This window comes from Pteropus alecto, unplaced genomic scaffold, assembly GCF_000325575.1.
Source record: "Pteropus alecto unplaced genomic scaffold, ASM32557v1 scaffold76, whole genome shotgun sequence".
Classification (NCBI taxonomy): domain Eukaryota; kingdom Metazoa; phylum Chordata; class Mammalia; order Chiroptera; family Pteropodidae; genus Pteropus; species Pteropus alecto.
The window spans coordinates 12404126-12430644 of record NW_006443138.1 but is presented as its reverse complement, the minus strand read 5'-3'; the positions used below and the strand labels follow the sequence as shown (position 1 = coordinate 12430644).

Genomic DNA, 26519 nt, shown 5'->3' with positions numbered 1-26519 from the left:
GTTAAACAAGAACTGCTAAACTGATACATTCAAAGAGACTTAAGAATTGTCAAGATGTGAAGCCAAGGTTCCTCTGTTACCCATGTGTTGAAAACTCAGTTTCTAATCCCCTTCTGTGGTTGTACTTTTGTGGACAGACGTTACATTAAGATGACTGTGCTTGCAGTAGAGGAAGAAAAGGAAAATATCTGAAGAAGCTTATATATTAACTGCAGAACTCAGACTTCTCACTAACATGAATTATATTTCACTACAGTATGTTCTTCCTGTAAAATATAATAAATCTTGGGATTTGGAACCCAAAAAGGTAAAAGATCACTTGCAAGTTTGAGAAGCTACAGATTAAGTCTTTTGCATAGAGGAATAACAGATATTGTCTGTGTATATTATCCTGATCACAGCCCTTGTTGTTCATTCTCCTGTTATACCTCCATCAGAAACCCAACAGATTTCTCATTTGCGACCTCAACTCCTTCCAAACACCAGCCACACACCAGCAAGACCCAGGTCACTGAAACCTCTGCACTCACTTCTAAGGTTAACATAGCCCAACTCTCATTGATGGGACTTGAGGAGCCATTTCTAAAACCACTGAGTCGGAGGTAGCCAAAAGAATTGATGCAAACAACTAGCAGGCTGCTAAGGAACAAAACACTAAGCATTAAAAAAATACTTAATCTCTGGGTGTAGAGTTCAGGTATTGGTGTTTTGTAAAATCTCCCCAGGTAATCTTAAAGCCTAGATAGGGCTGAGAACCATGAGCCTAGCACAAAACAGGCCCTGGGGATTCTTGCCACATAGGTAATACCACACTGGGCCAAAGTCGAGGACCTTTCAGGCAGAAATTATTGAGGTAGAACTGTAAAACACTTCAATTAGCATAAAACTTAGTATGGCAGTTTTAAAATATGGCCCCAATTCTTTGATATTTATCCCAGTAAGAAGTAGGATGCATGTCTTCTCCTCATGCATATGGGTGGATCTCTGACTGCTGCATCCAAAAATATTTAGCAGAACAGATGCTATCTTAGGTCAGAGGCTACATCACAAATGACAATGTAATTTCTACACTGAGGGCTGGGACACTCTTGGAACCCTGAGACACCATAGAAGTTTTAACTACTTTAGCCACTATGCTGTAAGAAAGATCAGGCCACATGGAAAGGTCAAATGCAGGGATTCAATGCCCCACCTGATTTCCACCATCAGTTATCAACTGAATAACAGAGATCGACAGATTATTTACAAATTCCGGAAACTGAAAGCATCACTATAAATGAGAATGTTGGAGTAATGTCTCAGAATTTACCAGAATTTCATTATCCAGTTTTCCTCCAAATATAAGATCAATCTTACTTTAAATAATCAATGAAGTTGCAAATGTCTAAAGCTACATATTCAGTTTTCCTTGTTTTCAATAGTGGCTACGCTTGAATTGAAAGAGAAAAAATACTCTGAAAATGCTAGGAAAAGGTCTGTAACATAAAGCTGCCTAACCTCAAAGAAACAACCACTATTATTTTGAAATATCAGAAAAATGAATGGACTTTTAATCATTAGACTGTGGGTCTAGAAGGCCTAATAGTGATCTCAGAAAGAGCATATTCGTGTCCCAATCCCTGGAACCTGTGAATGTCACCTTATTTGGAAAAAAGGTCTTTACAGATATAATTAAGTTAAAGATTTTGGAATGAAATCACTTATATGAGTGGAACCTAAATTCAATAACAAGTGTCCTTATAAGAGACACAGGAGTGATCTAACAGACAGAAGGGGAAGAGGCAATATGACCAGTGATACAGAGATCTCAGAGATCTGAGTCAGGAATCCATCACATCAGCGCTGATGCTTACAGCCATCAGGAGCTGGAAGAAGCAAAGAACAGATTCTCCTCTAGAGCTCAAGGAGTCGGGGGCTTGATTTTGGACTTCTGGCCTTCAGAACTGTGAGAAAACAACTCTCTGTTGTTCTAAACCAACCAGTTTGTAGTAATTTGTTACAGCAGCCACAGTAAATTAATACACTTTAAAAAAAAAATTCCTCATCAAAATTGTTTCCACATAAGTGTAAAATTTAATAAATTACAATTTTATTCTTTATACTTATCTCTTTATGCTTCTACCTACAGGACAAATTTCAGTTCAAAATATCACTTCTAATATAAAAATGTCAAATTTTTATTACTATTGTTTTCTTTATGTTTAAGGTTTCCACATTTTTCCATCTTTTTAACATGTGACTTGGCAGTGGTTTTTAGGCTGTATTTATCAACAATCTAAACAGAGTACAAACTGAAGGACTTGACTGAGCATTCTGAATTATGCAGACTGTTTAAATATATATATATTTGGGAGCTGAGGGGAGGAAAGTGGAGCACTTGGTACTGAAAGGATAAGAAGAAGAATGATATGCTTGCTATCAAGTGTACGGTTTTTAGGAAAGTGGCTACAGACATGCTTTAAAGAAGGCTGTCTCAAATTCCAGTAGCGGGACATCCCACAAAATGATTTACCGATATTCTTCAAAACTCTCAAGGTCATCAAAAACAAGGAAAGTACCTGTATGAGAAATTGTCACAGCCAAGAGGAGCCTAAGGAGACATGAAGAGTAGGTGGAATGTGGCATCCTGGAAGAGAAAAAGGGCGTTAGGTAAAAATTAAGGAAATCTGAATAATGACTTTAGTTAAGAATAATATATCAGTATTGGTTCGTTAATTCTAACAAAAGTATTATACACATGTAAAACGTTAATAAATAGGTGAAAGGGAGTGCCGAATACACAGGAACTCTGTCCAGCTTCTCAATTTTTCTGTAAATTTAAAACTGTTCTAAACGATTGTATCTATTAAAACACACACAGCTGTCTCTATTAATATTCGCATTTTAAATAAGAAACTAGAGTTGAAGGAAGTGAAACATTTAATACAAATCAGTAATGTTGAAGAAATTTTCTCGACTGTTTCCCAGAATGCTAGTCATATTGCAAAGAATTATTTAATAAGGCTTTTTTTCTTTCTAATTATTGCGATGTCTGAAATGAGAACACCACCAAGAAACTTTTCTGGACTTGCAAGAAACGAAAACAAAACAAAACAAAACATCTGGTTCTGCTTGCAGTCTAGTTTCCAGGGCTAACTGGCATGCCATCTGCTCGCAGCAAAGTGGTAACCATGGTTCACGTGTCACACCAGCGTTCGGCGTTAGGAAGTTTGCCCCAACAAGCCTGGACAACTTGGCTTCTGCGCAGGTTGCTGGGGGGCGGGAGGTGGCGGTAGCAGCATCCAGGATGTGTATATCGTTTTTCCAAACTCCATCTGCTTCCCCCACCCCTGACTGTGCCCGCGGTCTCCCCGCGCGGCAAGCCCAGGGGACTTGAGCGGGTCTTTTATGCATAACAAAAGAGCCCTTCTCCTCCTCCCGAGCAGTTGTGTGGGCCTGAGGCTTGGAGCTCGGGGCTGTAGAGGGTGGCAGGGGCGCTGGGCTCGGCCACCGAGGTTTCCAGGTACCCGGAAGGGGGAGGGGGACCCAGGCGGCAACAATTGGGCGGCTGCGGGCGAAACGCGCGGCCAGGAGCGCCAAGACTCCGAGGGGCGGTGAGCCCGGGCTGTGCCACCACGCGATTGGCCGGGGGCGTCCCGCCGACCGCCGCTGATTGGTGGATTCTCAAATTCGGTCTCAAGGCGCCAGAGGTGGTTTAGCCCGGACTGCGATCTGGGGCTGCAGTTGCGGTCAGCGTGTCCGAACGCTGGCGCTGTCAGAGCGCCACGGGGTCCTCGCCAGCCCCGGGCTTTCGGAGTGGGGGTCTGCGCACTTGGCTTTCCCCGCCCAATGTCGCCGCCTGGCCGCTGATCGCCTCGTGCCTTTGATCCCGCGCGGGTGTGAGGCCGTGGAGGTCCCCGAAGAGGCAGGAAGTCTATGCAGAGCGGGAGTGAGTAGCGTGCGGCCACAGCGCTGGCAGGCAGGCGGGAATTGGGGGGGAAAGGGGACCCCTCCCGCCCGGGCTGCCAGCCTGCCACCCCTCCCCTCCCCGACTGGCGGGGATTTGAGGAATTTCTGCCGCCGGACCAGGAGCGCGTGGGGTGTCCTGGCTCCAGCTCTTCTTCTAGCTAGGCAGTACAGGATATTTACCCTTCCTCACCATTTAGAGGGTCCACTGGAAGAGTTTATCTTTGGGGTCTGCTTGGAAGCCTGGGAAGGGGCTACGTTAAACGTTGAATGGGTTTGGTCTAGCGATCAGGTTTCTTCCCCCCTGATTCAAACTCCCCCAAAACCGAATTCCTCCCAGTTCTTTGCGCCAAAATTAACTGACCTAGGAGACTCTGTACTTTCTGACAGATTTGCCCTACAACTTCTTGATCTGGTAACTTTATTATGTTCTGTTTCTTTTCATTTAAAAAAAGTCACTATTTTTGTCGTTTTGTTTTCTTCCCTAGTTTTCAGTGATTAGTAAGGGTTGTGTTCGTTCGTGTGCTTTTTAGAGTTGCAGCTATGCTTCTGGAAATTCCCAGGATGGGTTTAGGGAGAAGTTCAGGTTCACGAGCAAGTAATAAATATATATTTTTGTTGTAGGGGAAAAAAATCCAATTGTAAAATCATTTTTTTAATGTAATTGTGCATTACAGATGGAGGTAAATTGTTTAACACTAAAAGACCTGATCAACCCCAGGCAGCCCAGACTAGATTTTGGAATTGAAGATGGGGAAAATGCACAAAAGGTAAGTGCGCTTAAATACTTTAAGCTCTAACATATTTAGGACGGTGATGTCTAATTCAATGAACTGTTCCATTATTCCACTTGTATTTGTCTTATAAACTTAATTAACTTTTTAAACATAATAGAAATAAACTTTTTTTTAATGGAAACATCCAAACCATTATTATTGATTTTCTCAAGTCAATGTGCTGTGGGAAGAGGCTAGATTAGATGTAATGTTGGAACCGATTCATATGAATCAAAGATATGCTGGACGCCCAGTCAAAAGTTTGTTCGTAATACTTGTAGTAAATAAAAATAGAATTATGTAATGCTGCGCAGGAATGTTCAACCTCAGTTCCCAGGAAAATAGACTCTTTTTGCTATAAATGCTGGATTATTAAAATAGACTCTTTTTGCTATAAATGCTGGATTATTAAAATGTGAAATGTTCTTACTACACATTAATCAGCTCTTAGAGGCTATTTCATTCACCCAAGACTATTACCTGTGCCTCCCATATAGGAAGATAAGTGACTGAACCCACCAATATGCTCCTTAAATATTTTACAGTACTACTGCTGGTTTGGGTTTGCACTGAGTCATCCTTCCTTTTTTACATCCCTTGAGAATTGTGAATTAGACCATGGTGGTATCCTCAAGAAATGTTACCAACTGGGCATAGCGATATCTAAACTATGCCTGTACCCACGTTAGCACAGTTATACTCACCAACTGGTGCCCTTCTGAAAAGGTGTAATAGCTTGCTAGTAGCAAACATGAAAGCATTTTTAGGCCAAGGCAAATATATATAACAAACCCAGATTTAGAATCTTTGAATATAAATCTGAGCATAGTAACTTCTTGGGCCTTGGACTGTAGGATCCCAATCTTAACTTTAGATTTAGTATCAACAGTGAAACTGCCTGGTTGTAAAGCACCTGTTATATGGGTCTTTGAAAAATATTTTACAGTGATTAATTTTAGATAGGTATGAAATTGTATGATTTTTCCATGTAGGAGCATTTTTCTCTAGCATTCAATTTATTAGTAAAAGAAGTACACCAAAGCATTATTGTTTTAAAGAAGACTTTAAAAAATTACCTAAGCAATATGAAGGTAGAAATACGCAGATTTTAAAGTATATTTTCAGAGTTTGGATTTTGGGAGTTTCAGAGCTAAACTTTGTTTTCCTTTGTAATTTGGAAGAGACAACTTTGAAAGAATATGTATACATTTATATAAAGCCTAAGTCAGTGTCCACTTCTTTCCATCTGGGTCAATGACTTTATCAAGTGCTTTCAACAAGGGCACTTCTACTCTAGTTAGCGTCAGTAAGTACTATGTCCAGATGAGCTTTCACATTCTAATGGGCAAGGAGGAAAACTCAAGTGACTCAAAAGAGACTGGGAAAATGGTTAAAATGTTTGAAATGGAATGTCTGAGCAGTAATTACTTCACCTCTCAAAGAGAAGTCAAGGGATGAGAACAGAGTGTTTCTGCCCAGATACTAGGAGGGGCTTTTTTCTCTCTCTTCGTATTGCTGTGAAGTAAAGAAAGGGGGATTTTTTAGGGATGGTGAGAACATGGGATTTAGAGTTAGAGCCATCCGTAGATTTGATTTCCTGTTGTGCCATTTATTACCTACGTAACCTCAAACAGATATATTTATTTAGTCTTTCAACAAATATTTATGTTCCTCGTGCTGGGGTACAGTGGTTTAGTTTAATAAACCTCCTAACCTCATTAAGCCTGTTTCTTTCTTCTGTAAATTGGAGCTGATAAATCGCACCTCCCCCTTTGGATTTGTGTAAAGCACCTAGTGACACATACTCTTTACACTGTACTCAAAACTGATAGCCCAAAGATGCAAACCCTGCCCTCAGTTACCTGAGAGACTTTCAGGGACTCAGATATAAAACAACTAACCAACTGTACTATGATTTGGTAAGTGCTATAATAAGAATGGGAGCAAAGTAACCCCCTCAGAACAGAGGAGGAAGAAATAAATTTATGGAGAGTCTATAGTGTACTGTGTTCCAGCCTTTTTGGATATTGTTTCATGTTTTCACATTTCATCATGTCTACAATATGCCCATCTGTGTCTCCTGCTGGTAAGAAGAGGAAGGCAATTAAAAATGCCACTCAACTTACAATGGGGTTACGTCCCGTTAATGCAAGTGTTCTGAGCATGTATAGGTAGGTAAGGTAAGCTATGATATTCCAGTAGGTTAGGAATATTAAATGCATTTTTGATTTACTTACAGTTGGTTTTTTGGGATATAACTTCATCATAAGTGAAGGCACTTCTTCATTAAACTCTAGTGAAAATATATCTAAGTTTTGGAGGAAATAATCCATCTGAATTGCTCCTCGTTAGAAAAAAAGTAGGAGCGCATCATTCCTATGACTGCAGGTAGCATGGAAGATAGAGAAGCCTGGGCTACAGCCTCTACTATGTGGATACCTTTTCTAATAACTAGATAATCAAGGCCCAGTGTTCTCTGAGCACCTATAAGAAGCAAGGCATTGTGCCAAAAATTGTAAGTAACGAGACATGTGGAATTTGCTCCCTGACCTCCAGAAGTGCACAGTCTTGTTAATGAGACAAGACTTACACCCAGGAAGTTAAATATATTACCTCTGAGCATCAGGATGAATGGTAATAAAGAATAGGATAGGAGAAAAGATAATAGCTAAGTTTTAATGCATGCTTACTGTATGCCAGGAACTAGTCTCATAATCCTGTGGTTGGTATTTTTATGGACTTTATGTTCAGTTGAAAGAATGACAACCTAGTGTGGAGAAGGAACTTGCCTTCCCTTACACTGCTGATAAGCAGCGGAGCCAAATAAACTGGCCTGAGAGTTTGCATGCAGAACTGCTTACCCATACTGCCTCTCCATAGATGCTAGTGGGGCCTGCTGGATGCTTTATGTTGAAGCTGTAAAAAAATAGATAAATAACTTCGGTCCAATTCACACCCAAGATAGGCTTATTTCTGGATGCAGAATTTCAGAAACTCCTGCTTTCGGCTGTTTCTTGTATGGCAAGAATGAGATTTGTATGTGACCTCCAGCAAGTTATTTAACCTCTCTGTGCCTCAGTTTCCTCATCTGTAGACTGGAAAAATAATAGTACCTACGTCACAGGATTATATGAGTTAATATATGTAAAGTACATGACATATGGCATTGCACATAGTAAACACTCAATACTTTCCCTGAAGAGTTCCCTTGTAGAAGACTTCATCAGCACTGTACTAGTAGGAACTTGTTAAGAGATGTTGGTAGATGCAGTGCCTCAGGCTGGGTGCTTACTGCTGCTGTGGCGTGAGAAACCGTCACTCTCATCCCCACCCGCTTCCTTCCTGTTACACTAGGACAGAACCTAAGCATGGCTAGCTGGCAGCTTCTGCTAGTCCAAGGAGTAAGAGTAAGAGCTGGCCTACTAACAAAACTCCAGTTTCTCCTAAATAATCTTTTCCCTCTGAACAAGATGCTCCTAAGAAAGCACTTTTTTTAAACCACTGCTCAGCCAAAATCTAAGCATGCAGTAGCTACAGAGAGATACATGTACAAGAAAGGGAATGACAAATATTTAACTCACCCACCTTCATAATAAGATAAGACACAATTGCCTGGAGGTGAATTCAGCTACAGGAAGAGCAGAATCTTTCTGTTCCTGAATGCCAAAAACGGGTTTTAGGGGAAAGAAATTTGTTTTAATTACTTGGTATTTCCAAATGCGGATTCTCTGTACCTAGTCCTGTTTCACAACGGCCTAATGGACATAATGGACCCATCATTAATCTTATAATTATCTAAGACATTCTACTCAAAGTGTGATGTGGGGGCCGGTTCTACCCTACAAACTTACCAAGCTGCAAAAAATGAATAGAACTTGAGAGTTAAGCACTTAGAAATTTGTATGACAATTTGATGTTGCCCCCATGACATCTAAGCCTGTGATCAGTGGCATCTTGTTTAACAGGCTATAGATTAGTTTGATTGGCAAACTCTGGTGGACAGTCATATGGAGTGGAGGTTGCACCACATATCAGTGTGAGGGGTTTAGAAAATAAAACACTCTGGTCCTTCTCCATGGTTGGTTTAAGAAACACTGATCTGTGTGAATGACAGACAGCTCTCCAGGTTCGCTTGAAACGTGGCATTTTGTTGGATGCACTTCCGTTATTTGGTCCTGCTAATTACTATATTAGCACTGCTGAACACTGAACTACAAAAGCATAATTGCTCTTTACTAGTTAGGGCAAACTTGCAAAGAATATTTTAAAAAATATGGCACTTAGGAGAATGTGGACTCAACTCATATTGCCCTTCTCATCCTCAACTATTAAAAGCATCCACCAATTACATATACACTCATGACTTTTTCACAGAGGTGCCATGAAAATGTGCATAAAAGGAGTAGCAGATTACAATTAGCTTCTCACTGGAGCCTCTCCTTGATTCCCATGAATCCTACTGTCTGTTTTCATTAGTCCTATCCTAATATTTTTCAGCCCTGAACACATGGTCTGTTTGTATTTTCATGCTGGGAACAAAGTATCATCTTAGCTGATGGCTGCCCTTTCTCCTTGCTAAAAGTTCTCTTTTTTAAAATAGGAAAATATATTTGTTGATCCATCAAGGATGGCCCCAAAGACTCCAATAAAAAATGAACCGATTGATTTATCGAAGCAAAAAATCTTCACTCCGGAAAGGAATCCTAATACTCCAGTAAAGCTTGTAGACAGACAGCAGGCAGAACCATGGACGCCCACAGCTAACCTGAAGATGCTCATTAGTGCTGCCAGCCCAGACATAAGAGACCGGGAGAAGAAAAAGGGACTTTTCAGACCCATTGAGAACAAGGATAATGTGTTTACAGACTCTCTGCAGGTAAACAGGCTGTATTCCCAAGGGCTCTTATAGAATTTAAAATGTTTACTTGATTATTAAAAAATCATAAAATTATCAGTATTTCAGCTACTATTGAGCCAAAGCAGTATTAAACATAATATCTTTTTATATATAGCTGAAACGAAATTCTCTGTATCTCATTTTTCATAATGAATGCTTTCTTCTCTTTATGATACTGACCAGTACACATTTAAAAACAAATTTTTGAAGCAAGGATATTTAATAACTTTGATTTAATGAGGGAATTTGGATTTTTTAAAATACTGCTGTGAGTTTAATTCTGCTCCAATTTTAAGAGTAATATTAATTCAAATATTTTTGACTTGGGAAATTTCATTATTCTCATGTATGTTCGGTTTGTTGATTTGGGACTTTAAAGTTAAGTCATCTTTAAATTAAGTGTCCTGTGGGGAGCCAGAGCTATTTAATAAGCAGCATATCTATACTTTTTTAAAAAAAAATCAGTGATCAATATTTTCACTCTCCCGTCAAACTTTTTCCCAGACTTGCTAAGGAAAAGTTACTCACAGATTTGAATGTCATTTCTCTTCTATTTCTCCTTATTTTGGTGGATTTTTTAATTTATAAAAATTACCAAAATGAATAATTGGGAAGAAAGAAGAGAAAAAGATGTCCAAAATTACAGTTCGAAATTAATAGACTAGAATGACTTGAATCTGCTGTACAGTTTATTGCAGTGGTAAAACTAACAGATTCTTTCATGTAACTGAATACAAATCAGATCACACTTCGAGAGCCACTGCCCTAGAGATACTCCTGTTTCTGTACATCAGGAGATGTGAACAAGAATATCATAGAAATTTAGTTCCTAATAGCCCAAACTGGAAACAACACAAATCATTATAAATGGGAAACTGAATAAATAAATTGTGGTATATTCATGCAGTGGATTAGCATACAGCAATGAAAATGAGAGAACTACAGCCACGCACAAGAACATGAATGAATATTAATTATGTACAGTAAGTCCTTGTATAACATTGTTGATAGAGTCTGTGACTGTACTGCATGTAGATTATTTGAGAATTAACCTCTTTATGCTACTGAATCCTCCTATTCATAAAGATAGTATATTTTTCTAAGTTTTAAGTATATTTCCTGAGATAAAAATTTTAATATTTTATGCAAATATTTATTTGCAGGATTTGTTCCTAAAAATCTTATCATTTTTATTACTAGTATAAATTATATCTTTTCAACTCATTTTCTGTTACTATTATATAGCAATGCAGCTGACTTTTTAAAATATAGTCGTCTTTTCAGCTACCTTACTAAACGTTCTTGCTATTTTTAATAATCTGAGATTCTTTTGAATTTTTTATGTAAACAGTCATGTCTTCTGCAGAATGAAGGTTTTGCTTATTTATTCCTTTCCAACTCCTGTGCCTCTGCTTCTTTTGTCCTCATGTACTGGCCAGGATCTCCAATATGACACAGAAGAGGGGCATCTTTATCATTTTCCTGATTTTAAGGGAATGCTTCCAAGGTTTTACCATTAAGACGGATGTTTGTGGTTGAGTTTTTATTGGATACTTTATTTAAAAAGTTACTCATTTCTGGTCTTCTAAGGGCATTTTTTGAAAATCATGAATGGATGTTAAATTTATTAAATGCTTTTTCTGAGGCTATTGAGATCATCATATCATTTTTCTCCTTGAACATTTTCATTGAAAAGCCTTTTACTTTCTTGAGACTTGAATTGAATTGATGGGAAAAGGACACTAGTTTAATGTACTTACTATAAGAAAGAATAAGGAAGAATAAGATTTGGCTGCCCTTGTTTAGTTTCATCAACATTTGGTCAATTGTAAAAAAAATAAGGCAGTTTGATGACATAGCGGAGACCAGTGCATCTCAAATTTCATGTCAATAGAAATCACCCAGGATCTTATGAATAGACGGATGCTAATAGATCAGGTCTCATATGAGTCCCGAGATTCTACATCTCTAACAAACTCCTGGTGATGCTGATCTACTATCCAATAAACACGTTATTAGCAAGAGTGTAGCAGCCTATAAATGACTGTGTGTTCATTGTTTAAGCTCTTAGCCAGTAGACTCAGCTTCAAATTGCAAAGGAGGAAAAAGTCCAGAGAAAGCAATAGGTAAAATATTAATAAAATAAATTAGATTAGTAAATGTATTTTAACTAACATCTAAGATGGTATGGAGTAGGATGTCCCCAAACTTACCAGTACTGGCCATTGCAGTTTCTCCATTAGGATGTTAACTGTGACATCTCGCCCCTCCCTTCTGTCTGCCCTCTGTAGCTTGATGTTGGGGACAGCGCTGTGGATGATTTTGAAAAGCAAAGGCCAAGCAGAAAACAGAAGAGTTTAGGACTCCTGTGCCAGAAGTTTCTAGCTCGCTATCCAAGTTATCCCTTGTCAACTGAAAAAACTACCATCTCCCTAGACGAAGTTGCTGTCAGTCTTGGTATGTATCATCAGGTTACCTGGAGGCCTGTCTCCAGTTATAGCAGGAAACTCATTTTCTTGGGCAGGCTGGCTTCAGATAGCCTCTTTTATTAAGTAAAGAATGAGCCCTCCAAAAGAGTGAGGACAGAAGAGCAAGTAGAACTTTCTTCTGCCATTATCAAGTTGCCCATCATTATGCATAGGATTCTAGAGAGCCTTTTAGGCCTGAGGGTCAAACAAAAATTTGGTTTTCTTAACCTTAAGAAATATTTTTACAAAAGACTCACATTACAAAGTAATATCATTTTCAGTTCATCTTATTTCAGACAGACTCAAAAAAATATTTATAAATATCTTGTTTATTTTTAATAATGCTTCTAAGGTTCAGAACTGGTGTTATACCTATTATAAAGCAAGATTTGAGAGCAAGAGCATTATGGTTGAAGCCCTATGCTGTGCTATTCACAGCAACTCTCCAAACTAGAAGAAGCACATGTGGACATAACTCAAACAGCTAAACCTTATAACAAAGAGGAATACATGTGTTCACATGGCATGAGTGTGTATAACGTGCAATGGTGTATGTTCTATAAATACATATACAGCGGCTTCAGAATAGAGACCCCTAGTGGTCATGGATTGAAGTTGGTTTCAGGATGAACATAATGTTGACAATCATTAAATTAGCAGAAACCACAAAGATTTGAGGGTATGAGGTGTCTCCTTAAGAAATAAGGAGGTTTTACATACAGGCAATAAAAAAAAAAAGGAAGAAAAATAAAACTGTCCCAATGAAACCAGCTAAATAGGTTTTATGATAGATTATATTTTTAGTTTGCTTTTTAAGTTCTATTTCCACAGCCCAGAGAAATATGCTGCAGTAGATGTGAATTATTCAAACTGATGGCTAAAATAATTTTATTTGCTGGAAACAGATATTGAGGAGACAATGAGTTATGATGGGATGACCATAAGCTGAGCTTTGAGTCAGATAGGGCTGGATTTGAAGCCCAGGTCTCCAATTTACAGACTTTGAGAGCTTTAAAAAGTTAATTAACCTTTTCTCATCTATAACATAGGGATCACAGCACCTGCCTTGCAGAAAATTAGCAAAGTTAGGATAATGTCGATAACATGCCTAGCTCAGGGACTGGTGGAACAGTTTCTGCTCAGCTCTTACTAGATATCTCCTCCTTCCCTAAGCTGTCCTTCAGCCTCTGCAATTAGGAAAAGGAAGTAGAGTGCTTTAATTGGAGAGCCTTTTTTGAAACCTAGAATGGAATACAGTATTTGGCATCAGTGGTAATGAAACAAGAAGGGGAAAGTGACTCAGGTGAATATAGGCTTGGTATAAACCCATTGAGACACGGCATCCTGGAAACTAGTATTACAGAGGATGAGGGTAAAATGACAAATCATGCAGTGTCCTTCGCATTGGGGTTCAAGCATCCAGCTTCCTCCCTATACCCATTTCCATCAAGGGAGCTTGCATTGAGGTCAATGCAGAATACAAAACATTAGATGTTGGAAGGCTGTGTAACAGGTCCCAAGGAGGACAGAAAAGTGGACTCTTATTCTTATTACATGGGCTACAGATCTCCAGAGTTTTTTGCAACAGCTTGTAATCATTTACCAAATGAACTTACCATCTCTTTTCATGTGAGGTAAAAAATGAGGTCCATTCCTGGAAGTTATTTCACTGGTGACCGTCTCTTCGAGTTGAGTGTAAACTCCTCGCTACATCTGGGTCACAAGCTATAAGACCATATTTTAACAAAGATGTGCAAAGCATTCAAATTGCAGTATTTTCCAGATTTTGGTCCCATGTATATTTGACATGGATATTGTAGGTAAGAAGTTAGAAGGTAGAAACAACCCGAGTATCCATCAACAGATGAATGGATAAACAAAATGTGATATATACATACAAAAAACTATTATTCACTCTTTAAAAGGAAAGAAATTCTGACACATGGTACAACGTGGATGAACTCCGAAGATATGCTAACTGAAATAAGCCAGACATAAGAGGAAAATTACTATATGATTCCATGTATATGAGATATCTTGAGTAGTGAAATTCATAGAGACAGAAAGTAGAATCGAGGTTGCCAGGGCTGGGGGAGGGAGGAATGGGGAGTTGGTGTTTTATGGATGCAGAGTTCAGTTGGAGAAAATAAGAGTTCTGGAAATGGATGGTGGTGATGGTTGCATAACAATGTACTTAAGGTCACTGAACTATACACTTAAAAATGGTTAAAATGGTCAATTTTATGTTATGGATATTTTACCACAATAAAAAAAAGTATTTCCAAACTTGGACTCCAAAAAAGGTTAAAGAACTGGGAATGACTTTAAGTAGTGGAAAATAGCACAGCCTAAGAAACTATTTTACTGGTCTGAGAGATGTTCTTGATAAGCTCCATGGAAACTAAAGGAAGCGTGGTAACAACTGGTAAATCCTCGAAGGCATGTCTAATGCCATGAATAGGATTAGTAGGATTGCCTTGATACAAAAGAAAATGAAGGCTTTGTGCCAAGGAAAACTTTTCTGACAGAGCAAGGGCCAGAGTAACCTGCACATCTTCAGACCTGTGAAATGGAACTTTTTAGTGTATCAGCCAGTGGACACTTAAACTCAGCCCAGATTGAAAGGTGAGTGATTATGCAGGCAAGTAGCTGCACGTTGGCTTTTGCCAGCACCACCTACTAAACACTTACTGTACATAATAAGCATCTTCTTACTCTCCAAGTTGTTAAAATCTTCCTTTATACTCCCTTCTTGGGATGTCTAGCCACTAGATGGAGACTTAACAGCTTGCATCTAATACGGAATAACAAAACAGCCAGGCATATGGCTGGCCCTGGGGTGTCTCAGTTGCATTAACATGACATTTCTGATGGGAAGGTTTATAGAATGTTATACTCTAAACAAGACTTGTTAATATCTGAAAACAGACTGGAATAAGGAACCAGGCGGATCTAGACAAAGGGCTGCTCCGCCTGCCCCTGCCAGCATCTTCTGGCAGGCATCTGGCACCAAAGCTGGAGCTTCACAGGGTGAAGAGCCTTTCAGGGTCATGAACTGAAATGTTCTGATTGACTGAAATGCCTCTTCATTCATGTGAGAGAACTTCCTCTCAGCTCCCGAGTTCTCATTGTAATTTGGTCTACTTCTGTTAAATCTTTGAAGGGCTAAAAGCTACATTTGCTGAGTCTGCCCAGATTATACAACAGCTCCTGGCAAGCAAACAGGAAGAGGACGTCTTTGTAGCTGAGCTGGTTTTCTAGGAGATGCCTATAGAGCCTTCTGTTATGGATACTTAGATGAGAGCAAAGGGAGCCCGTAGGTTCCAAAAGCCTAATGACCTGTTATACAACAGAGTGAGTCACAGACAGATTTTTTAAAGTGACCTTTTCTATAGTGACTTCTTATGCTAACAGGGAGGTTAGGTATCCCCAGTGCCATACAGGAAATATTTGCACCATAATATGCAAACAGTAGAAAAAGTTAACATCTACTGGAGACTCTTTACATTTATGGTTGCATTTAATCCTCGCATTTTATGAGATAAATACTAAAGCACAGACAGGTTAAACAACTTCCCAGGATCTCCGATTTGTAAGGAACAACACAAGGATTCCAATCCAGGCAGTGACCCCAAAGTTTCCATGCTTAACCACCATAAATGTTTTTGGTAAATTCAATAGACAGCTCATAATCTTAGCTGTTTAGGGAGTGTTGGGAAAGGGGGTAGGGAATGAGTGACCTTGATGACCTATCCGTACTGTCCACGAAGTCTCTGTGCGTCACCATCGGGTCGTTTGGCAGGATACGGTGAATGAGAGCACAGGGAGAGTTGTCAATAGCCGTGATGAGTAAAAGGATCCTCATGTTGTTCCAACCCTGGCTATAGCTTCCTCCAGCAACTTGAGAAGGGTGCCTGAGCTCTTCAATCCCAAGTTTCCAGTCCAAAATAGGAAACAAAATATTTACTGTTTTCCTTACTGGACTATTAAGAAAGTTAACAGGATAATTCTTTCACATCATTTGAACTCCAGGAAAGGGTAGCATTGTCTAAACAAGGTATCAGTTATTGGACACAATTTATTTTATAATCTGCATGATTAGGAATACAAGTCACAAGCATTCATCGTGTCCACTAGGCATAGTACTTGTGTTGCTCAGTCCCACCCATTTTAACATGCTGAAATGTTGGTATGATTTGACTAACAGGTCTAAAGAAAAAACATACTTTTACTATATGTAATACAGATAGAACCATCATCTATATCTAGGTGGCTGTTTTATCCTAAATCTTATTGAGGGTTAGATCCCAAGAAAAGGAAAGAAAAATAATTTCTGTCACTTGCATCCTTACACGTTGAATTTGTGGAGCATCTACAGTTGCTGGGCATTACGCTGGGCGTCATGCAAACTAGTTCACAGACATGGCCCAGGCCCTCAAGGAATTTATACTCAAAAATGTCCGCATGATGATGGTTGGCTTCTGTTTTACAAACAGGTGTTGAAAGGAGACGTATTTATGACATTGTAAATGTGCTGGAGTCGCTGCATCTGGTCAGCCGGGTGGCCAAGAATCAGTATGGCTGGCATGGACGGCACAGCCTGCCAAAAACCCTGAGGAACCTCCAGAGACTGGGAGAGGAGCAGAAATATGAAGAGCAGATGGCACACCTCCAACAGAAAGAGCTAGATCTAATGGATTATAAATTTGGAGAACCTAAAAAAGATGGCTATCCAGATCCTCAAGATCAGCAGTTACTGGATTTCTCTGAGCCCGACTATCCCTCTTGTGAGTCCATCGTAACCACATGAGTAATAAGCATAGAGAGAGTGATGGTCTCTTCTGAAGAGAATCACTGCTAAGATGAGAAATGCCAGATTGACAGCCCTGGAGGGAGGTGTCCTCTCATTCTCTCTACTGAAGAAAGGGAGACAGATGGCTCCCCAACTGGGCTGCCCACCCGACCTCACTGGAAGCTTGTCTGGTGGCGGTTCACTTGCTGTTTGGTGTGTTTGGACCATGGATCGCTAACAGCTCCCATTTCAGATTGACAGCTCCATGCTGATTTCTATTTGTGAGCTAAGAAAAATTTACTTTGAAAGAAGTTATTGTTACAATGAATTTGATTTTTTAAATTACATATTTCTGTAGATTACTTAGAAAAGAACCCCATTCGCAGAAATGTTGATTAGAGAGACAACTCCTGTTCTCATTTGATGCAGAATTTTTTTTTACATATATCTATGTTGTTCTTCCCCTCTGGACTGGTATTTATCCTCTTCCTATTTTAACCATCGATCTTTACTGTTCTCACCCTGCTCCCTCTTGCTAAGATGATAAAGTGCAAGTATCACTCACATTTCACTTGCAAACAAGAGAAATAGGAATGGAAAGGTAAGCCTGGTTTTCATGCGATTTACTGCCCTCATGCCTTTTCATTCCACCTCATGAGCTAGTTCTTATCCTAATAACCAGAGGAAACAGCCATCTGTCAGGGATGGTTTGCCGGCCATCTATAGCAACACACATCTCATCAGTGTCTCCTATTAATTTATGATTTATTTCTTCACTTATTTCTGAAAAGAAATGGAAGAGGCGGGCACCTACTATGTTCAGGGTATATTCTAGATACAGACATACCTCAGAGATATTCTGGGTTCGGTTCCAGACCACCACGATGAAGCAAGTATTGCAATAAAGTGAGTCATAATCTTTTTGTTCATGGAGGGTCTAGCCTTCGATTTATAAAAACAACATCTGTGAAGCACAATAAAGTGAATCATAGTAGAAGGACAACAGCCTGTATTGTGAGCACAGAAATAAAAATGGAGCCTTTGCCTTTGAGGACAGAGTTGATGTTCTGAAAACAGTTCCTGACCCCTACCCTGTCCTATTTTCCTTCTGCATTAATCCTGTAGAAAAGTTGGTTTTGGAAAAATACCTCATAGATTCTATTCCATGAAATATGAGTATATAGCATTAAGGAGTTTAATGTATCATTTCAAACTTTCTGCCTGCTGTAATTTTATAAGCCATAAGAAAATTCACCTGTTTTCTCTATGAGCCATTTTTATAACATGTGTCTAAAAGGCTTTTGTCTGTGACAGAAGTGATCTTTCTGTCTACTAGTAGAGTCAGATAGTTCTGGCAAACTATATAAGTACAGTCTTTCTTGTTGTAAATTATCTGTTTTTATGCTTTTGTTTTGTCCCCTTTGTAGCATCTGCAAACAGTAGAAAAGACAAGTCTCTGAGAATCATGAGTCAGAAGTTTGTCATGCTGTTCCTTGTCTCTAAAACCAAGATTGTTACTCTTGATGTGGCTGCCAAAATACTGATAGAAGAAAGCCAAGATACGCCAGACCATAGTAAATTTAAAAGTAAGCATCTTCACCTAAATTCACCTAACACAAAAAGGGTAGGATTTTATATGATGGTATTTCCTGCCTGTGAGATTAAAAGAATTAACGTTTTGGAAAAGTGCATTCCTTCCTACACTCATAAACATTCTTGGTGCTGTGAGAGAAGCTAGTCACATACTAGAATTCCCTTTAAAGGTTCTGTCAGATGCCTTTTCCTAGGCAGTTAGAGTAGAGAGTGGAAGCCAGATGCCATCTCACAAGTGCAGGTAAGGGAGGGAGTGAGATGCTTTGCATTTCTCTACATCTCACTGCATCCAAGATGTAATGTCTGAGTCTTGTTTCCCCTTTTTTCCTCGCCCCCTGCATACTCTTCTGATGGGTGGAGATGAAAGTTGTCCACAGGTAAGAACCAGAGGAATAACCAGGGTAGGGTAAGGGTGGTGGGACATGGATGCTGGACAAGGAGAGTGTTTCCGAGTTTCATACTCAGTGCATCTTCCTTTTTTGTCAAGCACAGGTCCTGAGCCAAATGCCCTGGGTTGCTGGTAGCTCTTTCAAGCCCCGGGAAGCCATGAGCTCAGAATTCTCTAGCTTTTTAAATTTGTTTCTAGTTGGAATTATAGCCGCCCTGTGGGAGAAATGACTAAATAAAACCCAACTTTATTAGGACTGGGAAGAAAATTGCATCTGAGGTGAATATTTCTTGTTTGTGGACAATAAAGCTCCTTTGTTTGATCTTAATCCTGAGGTCAAGAAGGTTTCCTACCTGTAAATCGATTTCTTAAATAGAAATTACTTTGTGGGCATCATCCTGGCTATTTAAATTTAAATTTCTCCTTTAGCATATGCGTTTTCAAATGTGTCTCCCAAAACCTCTTAAGACTCAAGAGTTGCGCATTCCGCTTCTCCCCCTCTGTGCTCCCCCTCTGTGCGGCTAGAAAGACAAGATTTCAGATGAGGAACTGTCTGTCTTCAGCACAGTTGTACTTCATAACCTTGAGCCCTGAACACCTTGTGTGCCCAGGAGTGCAGCTTTGCTGGAAGCTCTGGGGAAGCCCTGTCATTTTCACAGCCCAGCTGCCTAGTAGCACTGGTGCCACAACCTCCTACTGGGAGAAACTCAGGGCAAGCTTTTGACATGCCACATATCAGAATTACATTTACTAAGCCTTTAACTGCAGCCCGTCTCCCTCCCTCAGGTGTTTTTGCAATCACAGCACTCCCTGCTTGTCTTATAAAAGTTGTGAAGTTGTGGAAATGGAAGGACACACTGACCTTTCCTTAGTATTTGTCTTCAGATACATCAGATACATAAATCCTGGGTGATTTCATGACAGAGCCATTGGTCATTTCATCCCACCCCACTGCTTCCCCCTCGAGGTTTATATGGTGGCCAAGAAAAAGTGACCTGTCACATAAACTAAAATGTAATGATGTCACAGGCAGCATGACCGTAATTATGTTTTATATCTTCAAGCAAAGGTACGACGCCTCTATGACATAGCCAATGTTCTGACCAGCTTGGCTCTGATCAAGAAAGTGCATGTAACAGAAGAGCGAGGCCGTAAACCAGCCTTCAAATGGATCGGGCCTGTGGACTTCGGTTCCAGTGGTAAGACATGGTTTTGTTAGGGACCTATTTTATTTATAATCCTTTATTCCTTTTCCAAGTCGTACATCTAGGACAGAGTGAAATTGATCTCTTTCATTTTTTTATTATCCAAGTCACATTCAAAAACTAGACCAGTGATGTTACTTTTGTCACAATGAGCATTAGTCTATAAATGGTATACACTGGTTGGCTCACACACAGTAGGAAGGGAAATACTAAGAGCTCTTTAGCATTTTTTATTTTTTTAGAAGTTTTTCCTGGAAGCTTGGGACTGAAGATTAAAAATGACACTTCTTATGAACTCTGGTTATGTCTACATTAGCAGAATATTGTTTTTCTTTGAAATTCCAGATAATGTAAAAATTATATCAATTACTATCACAAAACTAATATGTGGTAAGATGGCTTCTAAATATAGTATGGATATAACGAACACCTTTTTGTAATTTATTTAAAAGGTTACGAATGCCATAATTTTACGAAACTGGAACAAAAGAGGCTATTATCTTCTACTTACTTCACAGGTAATATCTGAGCAATCGGGAACTGAATCCTACTGTACCAGCCACTTAACATATAACTAGGCTTCCTGGAAAAAAGCCATTAATTTTTAAATTACCCTTCCAGTTTTGGTGTTAGTGGTATAAATTCCTGCCATTTAACCCAAGTTGTAAAAGATACAGCTCTCTATCTCATTGTAACACATTATTCACTTAGGATCTAGATGAAACCACTTAAAATCTAGTACAACTAATTCAACCCAGCAAGTACTTACTGAATGTGGACTGTACACAGTTCCTACACTGAATGCTGCAGAGATTTAAAGACATATGACACAGTCCCCACGTACATGAAATGTACTTTACCATTTTCTACTCCTCTGCCTTCGGCTTCTCTTAATTCTTTCACCTGTGAAGCCCTCCTCTCCTTTTTGACATGAAAATATTTGTTCAGCCTTCAAGATCTGGCTCAAATGCCAACTTTGAAGCTTTTCCTGATTATCCAGAGCAAGGAGTGTCTCATCTGAACTGTTGCAATTTAGTATTGTGCTACTGTACTTGGTGATGTTGATGTTGTGCCATCGTCCCTGCTCTATGCATTTGAGAGCAGAAGATGTTTTTATTTATCTTTGATTACACATAGTACCCAGATCAGTGCCTGTTCACTTTAGTTGGTTAAGGAGCTTCTGTTGAAGGTGTATAATTTTTAGCACGGATTTAAAAATTAGAGAACAATTAAGCACTGCCCATGGTGGTACTGACTCTCTAGAAAATCAGAGAGGATGTGGGTTAAGTTCTGATGGACTTGGGTTTTGGAGGGATGGAGAGCTTTTAGTTGAAGGACCTGATACCTAAGAATGAATCTGGTTTCTGTTGGAAAGATCAGCCACCCCGATTGAAGTGGAAGGCATGGGATAGAGAATAATGAAATGAAATGTGATCAATTGGGACATTTTGGAGGGCCTCTAAAATTTAGCTGAGAAATTTGCACTAGATGTAATAGACTAGATGTAAGTGACAAGGAGTATTTAGATAGATTAAAAGAGAGGAGGGTCTTAAAGGTGGTGGTGTCATTGGAGAAAATAAGATAGCTGGGAAAATGAGCTGGTGTTGAGAAACTGAGTTTATGTATTTGCATAACCAATGAGATAACAACTGGGAGAGCTCTGATCTGATGGGGAGAAAGGGCTTGGAACCAAGTCAGGAACCTCAAAATGAACTTACTCCCTCTATTTTTCAGAAAACTGATCCTCTTTCTATATTTTCTAATTCCTACTGACAACACCATCATCATCAACACAGCTGTCAATTTTGGAATGTTAATTTATTTTTGATTCCTTAATTCGCCCTCCTTCACTCCTTGGTTAGCAGTTCCTCACGATATCTCTTTCCTCCTCTCTTCCCACCATCATGGCCTTTCCTTTCTTTTAACAGCTATATTGAGGTACGATGACCTATCGTAAATAGCACGGAGTTAAAGTCACTATTTGAAAGTTTTTTCACTATCTGCACCTGTGAAATAAATAATCACCACAATCAAGGTATCCTCTAGGGTATCCTCCTGTCCCTTCAAAATTCCTTTTCCCCTGCCCCCAGGGCAACCACTGATCTTTCTTTCACTCTAGATTTTCACATTTATGTGCTTTCTGTTGGTGAGTTCGCTGTTTAAATTGTCGTTGCACAGAAGTGCTATCTAGTGTTTCTACACAGGGCAAGAAGGCTGTGATGTGTCACAGAAAATACATATGTTAGAGGAGCTTCATTCAGGAATGAGTTCTAGTGCTGTTGGCTGTGAGTTCAGTGCTAATGGATCAACAATATATATTAAATAAGGTGTCTTTATTTTTTTAACAAGAGAAAAACAAAGAGGTTTATTAACATGAATACCTCATGTATACATGGGTGATACTCAGGGAAAAATGACTAACTCTCCAAAGTAGCTTAGAATTCAGGATTAGATGCCATCTTAGTAGAGAGAGGGGAGTGGGGGATATAGGTCTCTTAAGGAAAAGAAAATGATTTTTAGGAAAGATGAATGGGCCCCTTTAAAAGGATAGATGGGAGGTATGATAGTTCGTGACAAAGTTTAGGTGTGCTGTCCACTTCTGGTCTCCTCTCAGGTGACAAGAGTCACTCCTCCGTGGTGGATGAAACTCCCTGGGAGGGAATTTATGACAACTGAGTTTGTTTTGGAGAATCTGTCTTTAAGCAGGTAAGGGGAATTCAGAGAAAGCCTCTCCTTGCTTTGCTTTTTTTCAAGTGCCAAGTTCAAAATAATCGATATGCCAAAGGGGCATATTTTGAGGTGCATATTCTGCTACCCTTCATAACATACTTAGAAAGACGAATTTTGAGTATTTATTACCTTAGTTTTTAATATAATCTATTTAACTGTAAGTTTACATCATTTAATTTATTATTAGTTTCGAGTATACGGTACATTGGTTAGACATTTATATAGTTTATGAAACGATCACCCGCTTGTTCTTTCTCTCCTCTGGCTCTTCACCTAGCCATTACATTAATGCTGACTGCATTCCCTATGCTGTGCTCCCTATCCCTGTGACCATATCAATTATTTCTTTAAACAGAAACACAGAAAACAGGGTTATGTATTGGTCAGTTGACAAAAATGTTGTAACCAGAGGCTCATGAGAAACAAACCCTGTATTTTCCCTTGGAGCAATTGTTCAGTTTTTGCTAATTCAGCGTTCATGGTGACTATAGAGTATAACCGTAAATAACAAGAATAGACTGTATTGTGTATGCTCTTCTTATTAGGCTTCTTTCATTCAGCATAATTATTTTGAGATTAATCATGTTGTAGCATGTATCAGTAGTTTATTCCTTTTTATTGCCAAGGAGTATTCTCTTGTACAGATATTTTATTCTTTATTCGTTCACTTGTTGCTGGACATTTGAATTATTTTCACTTTTTAGCTATTACAAATGAAGCTGCAGTGAATATTCACATATATGTCTTTATATTGTAGATTTTGCCAGTGAAACCATGTGGGCCTGCAGTTTCTAATATGAGAAGGTTTTTAACAATAGATTCAATTTTTTAATGGCTATAGGGCTACTCAGGTTTTCTCTTTATCAGTTCCTTTTTTCTACTTTGAGTTCCATTTGCTCTTTTTCTAGTTTCTTAAGGTAGAAGTGGAGGTCACTGAAACCTATTTTCTTTTCTAATAGGTATTTAGTACTATAAATTTCCTTCTAAGTACTTCTTTATTAACACAATTTTTTTTTGCTACTAATCCAGACAATTTAATATCACTAATTTTACAAATATCAACAAGAATCACAGAATTAATAAATATAAAAGAACATAAAATTTTCAATTTGTCTGAACTCGGATTATAGGTAACATCTTTCAGTAATAGCAGAGTATAATAATATAATCAAAGATAGCAAACAGAAACAAAAAAACATGTTACACTTTTTTGTTATATATGTACATATAACACAAATTTTGATGTGTGTTTCCATCATCTTCCAATTCAAAATACTTTGCAATTTCCCTTTTGATTTCTTCTTTGATCCATAAGTTGTTTAGATGTATGTTATATAGTTTCCAAATATTCTGGTATTTTCCAGATTTTTTTTCTTATTGATCTCTAATTTCACTCCATGTGGGCAGAGAACATACTCTGTATAACTGAAATCCTTTTAAATTTTCTGAGGCTTGTTTTATAGTGCAGATACGATCTATTTTGGTAAATATTCCATGTGCACTTAAAAGGAATGTGTATTCTGCTTTGTTCAGTGGAAGATCTATAAAGAACTACTGGGTCAAGCTGGTTGATAGTGTCGTCTGTTTCTATATCCTTATTGATTTTATGTTTACTTGTTCTGTTAAATATTGATAGAGGAGTGTTGAAATCTGATTATAATTGCAGATTTGTCTGTTTCTTCCTGGAGTTCTATCGAGTATTGTTTCATTTATTCAAAGCTGTCGTCAGTTGCATAAATATTTAGGATCAATTACTATGTCTTCTTGATGAATTGACCCTTTTATCTTTATGAAATGACCCCTCTTTATGCCTGATGATACTCTTTGCTCCTGTCTACTTTATTTAATAGTAATATAGTTACTTCAGCTTTCTTTTGATTGGTTAGCATAGTGTATATTGTTAATCCTTTTACTTTTAAACTATTGGTACCTACATTTAAAGTGAGTTCCTGGTACGCAGTGTAGAGTTGAGGATTTTTTAATCTAATCTGACAATTTATGCTTTTTAATTGGGTCATTTAGACTTTACATTTAATGTGATTATTGATATATTTGCATATTAGTGGATCATCTTGCTATTTGTTTTCAATTTGTCCTATCTATTCATTGGGATTTTTTTACTCTTTTTCCCTCTTCCTTTGGCTTTATTATTTTTTAATGGTTCCACTTTACTTCCTTTATTGGCTCATTAGTTATAATTCTTCATTGTGTTATTTTAATGGCTACTTTAGGGTTCTAGGGTTTAGAGTATGCATCTTAATTTACCACAGACTATCTTCAAATAATATACTACTTATATTGTATAAGGACCTTACAATAGCTTACTTTCATTTCTCCCTGCCTGGTCTCTGTACTATTATTGCCAAACATTGTACTGCTGTATATTTTATAAACCCTATAATGCATTGTTACTGTGTTTGCTTTAAACAGTTGATTGTCTTTTAAAGAGATTTTAATAAGGGGAAAAAATTGATAAATATCAAAGTAGTTACCATTTCTGGTGTTTATCTTTTCTTTTATAGATGCAAGTTTCCATCTGATATCATTTTTATTGGCTTGATGGACTTTTTTAAACATTTCTTGTGGTGCGTGTCTGCCAATGATGAGTTCTTCCAGTTGTTAAATGTCTAAAAATGCCTTAATTCACCTTTGTTTCTGAAAGATATTTTCACTGCGTAAAGGATTCTAGGTTTAAGGATTTTTTTTCTTTCTGTCTTCTAGTTTGCCTTGTTTCTGACAAAAAATCTGTCATCCATTTTCTCCGTATGTAATGTGTCTTTTCTCTGGTCGAAGATTTTCTTCATAACTGATTTTAAGCAATTTGATTTTGTGTGCTTTAGTGTACTTTTATTCATGTCTGTTATACTTGGGTTTGTTTAGCCTCTTGGATCTATGGATTTAAAGTTTTCATCAAATTTGACAAACTCTCGGCCATTATTTTTTCAAATATTTTTTCTAGTCCTTCCTCCTCTGTGTTTTGGAGTCTCCAGTTATCCCTTAAAGTTGTCCCACAGTTCAGTGACGTCTATTTCTTTCAGTCTCCTCTCTCTGCTTCATTTTGGATGGTTTCTATTGCTATGTCTTCAAGTACACTATTTTTTTCTGTAATATCTAATCTTCCATTAATCCCACTTACTGTTATTTTCATCTCCAACATTGTCATTTTTATCATTAGACATTTGACTTGAGCTTTCGTATTTTAAATGTCTCTACTCAACATGTTCAGTATTCCGATTTCTTGAATTCATGGAATACAATTAAAATAACTGTTTTAATGTACTTGTCTACTAATTCTATTATCTGTTTCACTTTTGAGTCCATTGCAATTGATTGTTCTCCTCACTGTGGGTTTTATTTCCCCACTTCTTTGTGCACGTAATAATTTTTAATTATATTCCTGACACTGAGAACTACATATTGTTAGGTGCTAGATATTTCTATATTCCTAAAAACGTTCTTGAATTTTGTTCTGGGATGCAGCGAAGTTACTTAGAAACAGTGGTCCTTTCAGGTCTTGCTTTTAAGCTTTGGTACACAGGACCTTATCAGCATTTGGTCTTAAGAGCAATGTCCTCACTACTGAGACAACACCCTTTTTAATATTCTAACCAATGATCCATGAATCATGAGATTTTCCCATTCTGGATATTGGCAACAAGCACTATTCCCAGTCCTGAACGAGCAGCAAACACTATTTCTTCTGCTCCTTTCGAGTGGCTCTTTCC

At 38.3% G+C, this 26519-nt stretch overlaps 1 protein-coding gene and 1 long non-coding RNA gene across 9 annotated transcripts in view; one reads left to right on the top strand and one right to left on the bottom strand.

The window, feature by feature from the left end:
- Positions 1–2798, bottom strand: part of LOC107196524 — a 28558-nt gene extending 25760 nt beyond the window's left edge. For 2 of the 4 annotated variants that reach the window (XR_001517944.2, XR_001517943.2), the window contains exon 1: positions 2559–2790. This is a non-coding gene — a long non-coding RNA (uncharacterized LOC107196524). Of the gene's footprint in view, positions 1–2558 lie in introns of all 4 variants that reach the window. The other 2 variants (XR_003043616.1, XR_001517942.2) reach the window with 2 other exon arrangements.
- Positions 2799–3683: 885 nt separating this feature from the next.
- E2F7 (E2F transcription factor 7) overlaps positions 3684–26519 on the top strand; it is a 33571-nt gene continuing 10735 nt past the window's right edge. For 2 of the 5 annotated variants that reach the window (XM_015598547.2, XM_015598546.2), the window contains exons 1-8: positions 3684–3928; positions 4623–4715; positions 9322–9597; positions 11910–12075; positions 16583–16873; positions 18306–18464; positions 19924–20058; positions 20517–20582. In XM_015598547.2, coding sequence (XP_015454033.1) covers positions 4623–4715; positions 9322–9597; positions 11910–12075; positions 16583–16873; positions 18306–18464; positions 19924–20058; positions 20517–20582 — 1186 coding nt within the window. In that variant the 5' untranslated portion in view covers positions 3684–3928. Of the gene's footprint in view, positions 3929–3986; positions 4361–4622; positions 4716–9321; positions 9598–11909; positions 12076–16582; positions 16874–18305; positions 18465–19923; positions 20059–20516; positions 20583–26519 lie in introns of those variants that run through there. The other 3 variants (XM_015598548.2, XM_006923777.3, XM_025041025.1) reach the window with 2 other exon arrangements.